Genomic DNA, 10,252 nt, shown 5'->3' on the forward strand with positions numbered 1-10,252 from the left:
AGTGGCGCTAACTACACGTCAGGTTGCATGTATTAGACATAGATTTGGCGCTAAATAACCGCAAAGTGGCGCAGGTAAAGGCGTGATTAATGTCCAAAATGACTTGCCATAAATGTCGATCGTAGGTTTATTGCTCAGAGTATAAACTATAAACACACAGACACACACACACACACACACACACAACAGCATAGATGAAATGTAACGTTGCAAGTTGAAAAGTGGGTCAGGAGCGATAACACATCTCGATACTTTCTTGAGGATCACGCAGGACTCGTGTTTCCTCAACAGGCGGCCAGCAGCGGGTATAATTGATCAGACTGGGTGTGAATGGCTGCTCCTCAAGTGGCCAATGGCTGAGCACCGGATGCGAGATATCCGCTGCAACAACAAGCACTCTGTTCCCCCCTCCTCTCTCTCTCTCTCTTCAGCTTTGACGCCATGTACGGCCCAAATCCCGACCTCCTCTCCGGAAAGGGAGAGAGAGAGAGAGAAAAAAAAGAAAAAACACATGAGAAAAAATAGCTTGTAACCCTACATACTGTGTCGGGTAAAACACGCCGAGAAAACCACTTGTAAACTGGAGTTTTGGTCGCTTTTTCTTCTGCTCTTACTTTTTTTTTTTTTAACCCTGTCTTAAAGGAGTCTGTTAAGATTTACTCCGGCTGATGTTTTTAATGCCTCGTGCTCTTACGCAGAACATGGGATTTACGTCCTAACGCAGCGCGTTGGGGGAAAATAAGCGACGCTTGGAAACTTTCTCAATGGATTTTGCAGACTGCTTTCCCGACTGAGCTGCAGGAGTAAGGACGAAACTGGGACTTATTTTACCTGAGCTGAAGCTGAAAGTGACGAAAACACGGTGAGTGTGAGCCTCTTATGGCACGCGCACGGACCTGTGGCTTTGTTTTAGTTTTTTACTAACACGCATTTCTTTGTGGAATAATATGTAAGAATACGTCGTTTTCTTTCAGTCAGAAGTTCTTTGAGAAGTTAATTTGCCGTTTTAATTTAAAAGATAAGCTATCTTTATTAAAAAGTTGCAGATGTTTCACTTACATTTGTGGTATTTTATGTGGCTGACCAACATAAAGTGTTGCATAAAACCCTAAAAAGGAAAATATCTAGGGTTTTAAGTGTGAGCCGCATATATCCAGTCTCCCCAAGTTCTCTTTAAATATTTGGAGAATGTTTCTCCAATTCTTCTTTCCAGATTTGCTCAAACTTTCTTAGATTGGACGGAGAGTATTTGTAAACAGCCATTTGCAAGTGTTAGGTTTGCAGCTGGGTCATTATAACTGGAATATACTTTGTTCCAAATCATTCCTGAGCTGGAAGGTGAACCTTTGCCACAATCCCGAGTCGTTGGCAGCATCCTTCAGGATGTCACATAGGATTGTCCTGTCATCAATCTTCCCATCAACTATGACCACTTTCAGCGTTCCTGCTGGGCAAAAGCATCCCCACAGCACCATTCTGCCACCACTGTGGTGTGTGCAATATGATGTACAGTATTGGTTTACTTCCAGTATTGGGTGTTTCACATGAAGGCCATTCACAAGATTACATTATTCCGCATTTTTGCTGTGTCCCCCTCATGGGTTATAGCATTTCTAACTTTAACCAAGCTTTATACTGCTTAACACAGGGGTCTCAAACTCCAGTCCTCAAGGGCCACTGTCCTGCAGTTTTTAGATGTGCCACAGGTACAAAATGCTGGAATGAAATGGCTTAATTGCCTCCTCCTTGTGTAGATCAGTTCTCCCAGCCTTGCTAATGACCTAATTATTCTATTCAGGTGGTGCAGCAGAGGCACATCTAAAAGTTGCAGGACACCGGCCCTCGAGGACTGGAGTTTGAGACCCCTGGCTTAACAGCTTTCTTCCTGATTTGTCCGATTGTTCACTAAAGCTCGCTAACACATCGGTGAGGCCTTCGCAGAGCCGCTGGATTTATACCAAAACGAAATTATACACAGTTGGACTCTATTTCCGAATGATTTCAGAAGGCAAATACCTGCATTGGCATTTTACATATCTAAATTGCACGTTATTCATAGATCATTTTCAAAGAAAAATCTACTTTTCTCTCCATTGAGCGATTATGCACATGTTTGTATTTTACACCATCATCACCCCCTGCTTTCCGTCCCACCCACTGTGGTCAACATGGCCTGCACTCCAGCCCCCAGAAATCGATGAGGGGGCCAAAACTCTGACAGCCGTCAGTCTGAACATGCCTGCAAACCCCCGGTTGCTGGTTGCTTTGCACCTTTGCAACTTTGTGCTCTGTATGTTTGCCCCCAGACTTTTGTGGGGGCCCACAAAAGTCTGGGGCCCCCACAAAAAAAATGTCTCTTTGTTCACATTTATCTCTGCTGATCATGGGAAGGGCTGCACATTATAACACAGAAAATATCTAGATATCACACAAACTAAGTTTCACAGTATTTATGAGAGAAGATGTAAATTAAAAAAAATACTAGAGGAGCAAACTGTTTTTAAAGCTATAAAGCTACAAATATTCCTATTGTTGCTAAAATACTAACATTGATTTTTATAGTATTAATAACTCTGTCATTACTATTTTATGGTTATAGTTTAAGTACTTGTAGGAAGTGCTGACCTACTATTTTTAAACTAACTGAACAAGCTCACAACGAGTTACTAGTGAGTTAGTTTTTGCGTAGCTACCTTGCACTCTGCTTTACAGAAATGCTTCTCAAAGTTGGCCAACTTCTGTTTTAAACAGCGTAACCTTAATAGCAGTGACAGGTGGTGATTTTGTTGGTTTCCACATCATAAAATCGTAAATAACTGTCTTTTCCTTAACTGAATGAAACCTTCAGAAGCCTGTCTTCAGCCAGCTGACTGGCAGCCCCTACACTGCTTTATGCTTCATACAGATGTAGAAGATTTCTGGCGCCGCTTCTAGGAATTCATTAAAAAGACTAAAGTGTACGGCCAAATATTTAAGTGGTCAAACCAAAGCGTTTTATAACTCTATCTGGTCCATACCAAGTGAACATAAATTATTCTATTAATAGACCAGTATTTCGCATTTATTCAACAATACTATCACAATTAGTTGATATTCTATGGAGCAAAAAAACAAGTTTGATCTTTCATGTTAATACACTTCTCTGACCAAAATTGAGATTAAATTTCAAATGGAAATGATATAAAATGTAAAACCTTTACACTCTAAATAAACTATTCTGAGGTTTTATCACTGTAACTCATTAGTATACCTAATCTCCAGATGAAATAAGCTTATATGCAACAATACGCGCGTGGGCACAAAAAGGAAGTTGACCAGGATCAACTGGACGTGTTGCTTGGGTGCAGCAAAATGGACCATAACAACAGAAAACAACAAATTAACAGGAACTCTGCTGGATATTTCCTCCCACTGGTCGAGCCGTACCAAAACCTAAACTCTCGTCACTTGTCTTTTTGACAGCATGGCAATGCAAAAACGGGGTCGAGAAAAGGAATGGTTGTCATGCATCCATTCCTTATATATGGATGCATATATAAGGAATATATAATATATATAATGAGGGACTTTATATATATAATATATAAAGTCCCTCATATATTATTATTTTATTCAAAATGAGTAGTTCAGTGTGCCGATATGACTCTCTACCCTGGTTTTCTTGCTGATATGCAATATTTAGTGTGCCTTCCATGTGTCAGAACTTTCTGTTGAGTCTTCTCTTTGACTTGTATCTGTCTTTAGCATGGCTTCCTCCAACGCTCAATAAAACCGTGTGAAAAACCTGAACTTTGATCATCACAAATTGCAGTCTTTGAGAGAGGAAAAATTGATCCCATTCAGCTTTAGATTAGAAATCAAATGGCTTTTCTCTGTGTGTGTGTGTGTGTGTGTGTGTAGTTGTTGTTTTTACATATATCTAATGAAACAAGATTAAAGGTGAGTATTTTTAAGGCTTGATCAAAGAGAAGTACGAGTGTACAGGAAGCGAATTTTCTTCTCATTGGTAATGGTTATTCAAAGCCGTTATGGTTGAAGGAAAGCAGGAAGTTTGTAACAAACAACCTTTAGGGAAGCATCTGCATTCAGATGAGATATTGCTTCTAAAACATAAAGCCTGGCTGTGGAACTAGCTATGGCCCAGGGCAAACAAACTTCCCTGTTTCTGAGCACACACAAAGAGCCTCTGTAGCTTGTGGCTCTGGAGACTCCACTCTCGTGTCAGACTCTGAAGCTGGTGGTCCAAACAGATGGTGCCTCGTGGCTTTTAGGTTGTTTGAACAACTATGTAATCAAACGGATCCATCTCCGACGAACACTGACCTGTGTGTGGGGCTCATTTTCATAGCAGTGCTTGTGCAGATATCTGTTATTATTTGCATGCCATTATTTGCATGCCTTGTCTAGCACGGATAAAAACGTTCCGTCTCTCCAACAGGAATTCAGATGTGTCCCCAGCCAGCTAGAGACGCCCTTCAGTCCAAAGATGGATTCCAGAAGTCAGAACGACAGCGACGGAGGAGGAGGACGCCATGGGGGGTTGCCGTCATTGACTGGATTGGCGAACATGGCGCATGACGAAGGTAGAGCACAATCACGGTCTCTGCAAACCCTAGATGCGCCGTCAGATCTTGGGCTGAACTGCAGGTTACGGCCACACACTCCACCAGTGTTATCTCTGGATCAGATAAGAATAAGCGGTGGTAGTAATGAATATACAGACGGGCCGTCAGCTGCTCAAAGGTCTCCGGCCACTCAGCAACGGAAGACTGATGTGGCTACATCAACGGGTTCAAGGACCAATGGACAGCAAGAGACCGAGGAAGAGATGTCCAACAACCTCCGCAACCTGCATTCAGTGACTCACCAAGGGAATGCAAATGCTCCCATCTCTTCAAGAGAGGGTGTGTCTCAGTCTTCCAGTGTGGAGGACTCCCAGAGCAGCGTCCGCACCAGCGCAGGGAGCGGTTCTTCGGGTCAGCGGCTTCTCGGCAGCCCGGCGAACAGCAGCGAAATAATCAGAAACCAGCCAAAACGAGCTGATTCCGAGGAGCTGAAACCCCTGAGCACAGAGTACAGAGACATAGAAGCAATTCCAGGCAGCAGGAAGCCTTTAAAAAAGGACAAACACTCCAACAAATGCGAGTCCTGCGGTCGGTGCAAGTGCTCAGAGTGTGTCCAGCCGAGAGTGCTTCCGTCCTGCTGGATGTGCGGCCAACGCTGCCTGTGCTCTCCACACAAGGCCGTGGAGTACGGGACGTGCGCCTGCTGCGTGAAGGGCATTTTCTACCACTGCTCCAACGATGACGAGGACACCTGCGCGGACAAGCCCTTCTCATGCTCTCAGTCACGCTGCTGCGTACGCTGGACGACCATCACTGTCTGCTCCTTGCTCTGCCCTTGTCTCTTGTGCTACCTCCCAGGTAAGGGGTGCCTGGCCATGTGCCAGTGCTGCTACGACCGAGCCACACGACCCGGCTGCCGATGCAAGAACTCAACCCTGACCCGCTGTCACGACGATAGCACAGCAACGTAGGCCAGGATGAAATCGGACATTTATTGACCAACTCCACACTGAGTGAACTGCAAAGTGTCAAGTTGCACAATTTGAGCCATCTAATAGTGTCATTGTGGCTGTTGTCTTTATGTCCACCTGACATGTCAGGAAAGGCTTCCATGTGTCTACTTTGAATGCAAATTTACTAAAAGAAATGTTACTGGTAAAGGCACTGGAGGTGCATTTACTCACCCCAGCATTAGGAGTTTCACTTGAATGGTCAACCAAAATAAGCACTCCACATTTCAACGTATGGCATCTTATTTAACTACCGTTATATCTTTTCACTCAAGTGCCGTGATATTTCCTAATACAGTCCAAGCAGTTATCTTTGGGGTTTTAACATTTGATACAAACTATATTCTAAAAGCTTCTGCTACTAACTGTATGTAACGTAATAATGGAAAGGGGAAGTACAATAGAAAATGACAGATGTTTTATTTTTGTATATATATCTATATTATACTTCAACTGTGAAAGGTTTTCTGCCATTAGAGGCACCTTGATGAATCTGCACCAGCTCCCATTCCTACAAAGTTTCTGCATTCACTGGAATATCTACCAATCATATTTTTAAATAATTCACAATGTTAGAGATCTTAACCCTGATCCTACCTGTAAATTGTACAGTGACCTTATTATTTGAAAAAGAAAAAAATGTCTAATTCCAAAATTGCCTAGTGTAAAGTTAAAAAGATATATTTATTTGAAGGTTTTAATATTTTATTATGACAAATATTTATTTTGAGAAAGCATTGTTAAAGGCCTCTGTTGCTCGGCAGATTTGACACGAATAGCTCACTATGGATTAGAAGATGAATATATTAACGTATAAAATTAAAAAGCCTTGAAGTCTAATAACTGTGTGATTTTTATTGATTGTATTGAAAGGTTGGTATGACCAAAATGAAACAATGAAATGTCACTGCTGTGTAAATCGCATTCCTGCTCTTGCTCTCGCTTATTTGATGCGCCTTTGACTGACGGATGTTGAAAGAGGGTTGAGCGGGAGGGGAGGGGTTGTTTTACACAATTATCAACTTTCACCCATTTTACAGAAGGTGTTGGAGGAGACAGGGGGGGGGGGGGGGCATAAAAAAATAAATAAAAAATAACGGGTTGAATCCCATTAGAGGCAGAAAAGGAAGAGTTGATCTGGTGTTTAGTCTTCACAGCCCTCCTCTCCCTCTGCATTGTCTCAGCTGTGAATGAAGAAGGGAAGCGCGAGTGAGATGGAGGGGTCTAAGGTCGTTTGGAAGAGGGTCCGCTAAGGGTTAAAAGCGTCGCTTTGAATGACAAAGACCAAACAGTTTACCCCCGTATTCAGCCCGGCATGCATTCATCCTGTTCTCAATAGTTAGGGGGTTATTTTGGCTCCTCTCAGGTACCTGCTCCCACTTGGTATTCCCATAGGGAGATGGTGGGTTTGTTGGGGAGAGAGGGGTGGTGGTGGTGGTGGGGAATCACTGGATGCACACTGTTTTTTTGTTTTTTCTGCAAAAAAAAAAGTTTTTTCAATTTCTTTCTTATTTTTAGCTCACGTAGATTATCCAAGAGAATTATTCCACTGATAATCCAAAAAAAAAAGAAACTACAAACTGGTTCGGTGAAAAGATTTGTTTATCCATCGAGTAGCTGCAGCAATTTGGCAGGAGGCAGGAGGAGGAGGATGGGATATGAACTGGAAAGAGACAGACCGGGGGGGGGGCAGCTCTCTTTGTTGGTTTTAGCCACCGTGGCCCCTGCGGTTCATGGTGTTGTGGGGCAAGAGCGGCTCATTCACCCTGCTCACCAAGGCAGAACGCAGCACAGGAAGACAGGAAGGAAGCGGGGCTATTCTTTATGGAAGCATTGTCTGTCCGTCTGATGGGGCCAGGCTTAAGCAATCAAACAGCCCTGTGAGAGGGTGGGGGGGCTGAGGGCCCACCGTTTGCCTGGCGATGACGGAGATGTGTTCCTCTGTGAAAATATACAAAAAAAAAAAAGCAAAACGTGTACGCATCTCTTTCTACTTCCTTTTGCTGGTCAAATTTGAGAGAAAATCAGAATGCCACGAAGAGAAAAGGTCAAACCACAATTTGAGTTGACTTTAAGTTCTTGGTTTAAAATTGTAACAGAAAAAACAAACTGCAAGGGAAAACTATTTTTCTATTTTTATAGAAAATAAAATCATTTTCTTTATTTTTTATGCTCTAAGGAAGGGGTGCCAAACTCATCTAACATATAGATAAAACCAATTAAATTAATAAATAGCGGCAGGCGATGGGTATTAATCGAAATTAAATAATATTTCACATATTTTAGTTTTGCTGGATATAAAAAAATGCTAATGTTTAAGCACACAGCTGTTATTTGAAAAGGCTCTATTTTTAGAGTTTAGAGGGCCAAAAACAACAAAACACCGTCTGGATTTGGCCCACAGGCCTCCAGTTTTCACACGCACTCCATTTAATTTACACAGCAGGTTTAAATTTCTCTTTTTCTCCGCCCAAATGTTCTTCTAAGTAAATAGAGAACTTACAAGAAAGTGCAAAATAAATTAAAATTACTTCACAATTTGAAGCACTGTGTATTTTAATGTCAATAAAAACTATTTTAGTAGCAAAAACACAGAGGGTTGAACTTTGCTCAAGAGATCTCACCTCTAACAGCAATTTGAATTTCTGTAAAAACCAAAAAAAAAGAGGTAATTGATTCATTTTTCACACACTTTCTAAAAGTAGCTTTAGGTGAAAAGAAATTATGGACGAAATGAGACTGGAGAACCACCGTCACTTAGAAACAAGTCAGCTCTTTACTGCTTTTGCTCCATCCAGTCCAAACTTTGTGCTGCGAAGTCGGGTCAATAAATCCATCAGAGGTGCTTAAAACCAAAGAGGGAGGGAGGAAAAAAAAAACAATAAAAAAAAGATAAAATCTCACACCTATCTCATCTCTACCGGTGAAAACGTTTTCTCAGAAGCTGAACTTTTTTTTTTTGTTTGTTTTCCGATGTGGGCGGCTGAGAGATGCATGCGTGTGGAACTCAAAGCCAAAGCGCAACCCCCTCCACCACCTGAGTGTGGTTTAACTTTCCACTGAGCTTGTCCTCTGCTACTGTCGCACTTCTATGCTTTCAGGCAAAGTCGAGAGTTTTGGGGACTGAAACTGGATGAAGTTTGCCCTCTCACAATTCATCTCAACGCTCCCTTTTGGGGAGTAAAGATAATCATTTCCGCAAAGTTAGCTTCTGAGATGAATGAGGTGCTGCTTTTTAATTCCAAATCTCAACCTGTAGCAGCTCAATCGGTCTCCGTGACAGCTGAACTACTGTTATGCCTTAAGAAAGAAGATTACAGCAGCCATGAAAGCAAACAGACACCGACTAGAGAGTGCATCTGCCATAAAGGTTTAGTGGGTGTGTATAAAGCAGAGGGCGTGCAAAAGAGGACGCCATGCTAGCAGCTGGCGAGTCTTTGCTCAATGTGGAAAGCGGGCACAAAAAAAAGAAAGAAAGAAATCTGGCGTGCGTTCGTCCTGATAAACTCAACCGCTGGCGTATTCTTGCACACGTGTGCAAGTCTCCCCCTCGCACAATGAAATCTCCCACTGGAGGCCCGAGTCTAATGGCAGCACTTAACTTCAATCCACCACAGGAAGTCGGTTCATCTGCATGCCTTTACACACACAAACACACAGCGTCAGTCCGCTGCTGACAGCCAGTGGATATTTGTTGGCGACGCAGAGGCTGCAAGGCTCTTTACAGCTTAGCGGCCAATTGTTGTTCACACACACACACACACACACACACACACACACACACACACACACCAAGAGCTTAGAGCTTCAGTTGTTATCCTGAAAGGCAACCCTGATCCCCCTGCAACACAGTAGGACAGACGCACATTAAAAAGAGGAATTAGTGTGGTCTGACAGCTCACTATAACACATGGCACTTAGCTTGTGGATGTGAGCGTTTGTGGCAATTATGTGTGTTTTGGGAAGGTCCGTTCGCATGTGGATGCATGCGTGTGTGTAATCAGGAACAGACTGCGAATTATATAGTAAAGGTTTGCATACAGAGCGAATAGTAGCCATTTAGCGTGTGTAGCGTTAGCCAAGCACAGTTTGCACACATGCAAATGGGGAAATGGGCAACTTGGAGACTAAATGGTGACTCTTGATCAATTTGAAAGCTAATGTTATAGTAAATGAAATTCTCAATTTATATTTAAGCGTATCTGTTCTTACCTTTTTTAGGCAATGCACATTTTTAAAAGAAAACTGTCACTTTATATAGTTACAAATCTAAAGTTTAGTTGTTTTTTTCCTTTCTAAAGTGTGGTTCTGTTGAGAGGTAGTAAATTGTCAATACATTACCAACAAGTTGTTACTACCAGGCATTTCCTGACAAAAATGCATCTTAAGTCCTTCTGAAAACAACACTAAATAGACTGGATTGAAAAAATGAAATAAAAGCAGGTCAATTATACGATGTTGATGTTAAGACCATGTATTTGTATGGCTTCAGGTGTTTGACTATTAACACTACATTGGCTCTAGCCAACAAGTTTTTGCATATCCATTTTTTCCCCGTCAACCCAATTTGCAAACCAGCTTCCCTGTTCTGCATGTGTCTCATTCGTCCCCAATGGCGTCATTTAAACGCCTACCTGAATAGTGTCATTGAGACCCAGGTAGAATTATTCAAATTTG

The 10,252-nt window shown here is 42.3% G+C and overlaps 1 protein-coding gene across 2 annotated transcripts; it reads left to right on the plus strand.

Moving 5' to 3' along the window:
• Window positions 1-356: 356 nt before the first annotated feature.
• Window positions 357-6,415, plus strand: LOC102235604 (protein sprouty homolog 2). Of its 2 annotated transcripts, none has more exons than XM_014473860.2 (2): window positions 357-862; window positions 4,439-6,415. In XM_014473860.2, the coding sequence occupies exon 2, from the start codon at window positions 4,487-4,489 to the stop codon at window positions 5,534-5,536; it is 1,050 nt and encodes a 349-aa protein (XP_014329346.1). In that variant the 5' UTR covers window positions 357-862; window positions 4,439-4,486; the 3' UTR covers window positions 5,537-6,415. The 2 variants fall into 2 exon arrangements, with proteins under 2 accessions (XP_014329346.1, XP_023184935.1); XM_023329167.1 differs by lacking the exon at window positions 357-862 and adding an exon at window positions 4,167-4,325.
• Window positions 6,416-10,252: the final 3,837 nt, after the last annotated feature.

Source organism: Xiphophorus maculatus, chromosome 24 (genome assembly GCF_002775205.1).
Source record: "Xiphophorus maculatus strain JP 163 A chromosome 24, X_maculatus-5.0-male, whole genome shotgun sequence".
NCBI classification, from domain to species: Eukaryota; Metazoa; Chordata; class Actinopteri; order Cyprinodontiformes; family Poeciliidae; genus Xiphophorus; species Xiphophorus maculatus.

What these genes read in the sequence shown, in the direction of transcription:
- LOC102235604 (XM_014473860.2), top strand. Translation starts at nt 4,487, where the DNA reads ATGGATTCCAGAAGTCAGAACGACAGCGACGGAGGAGGAGGACGCCAT.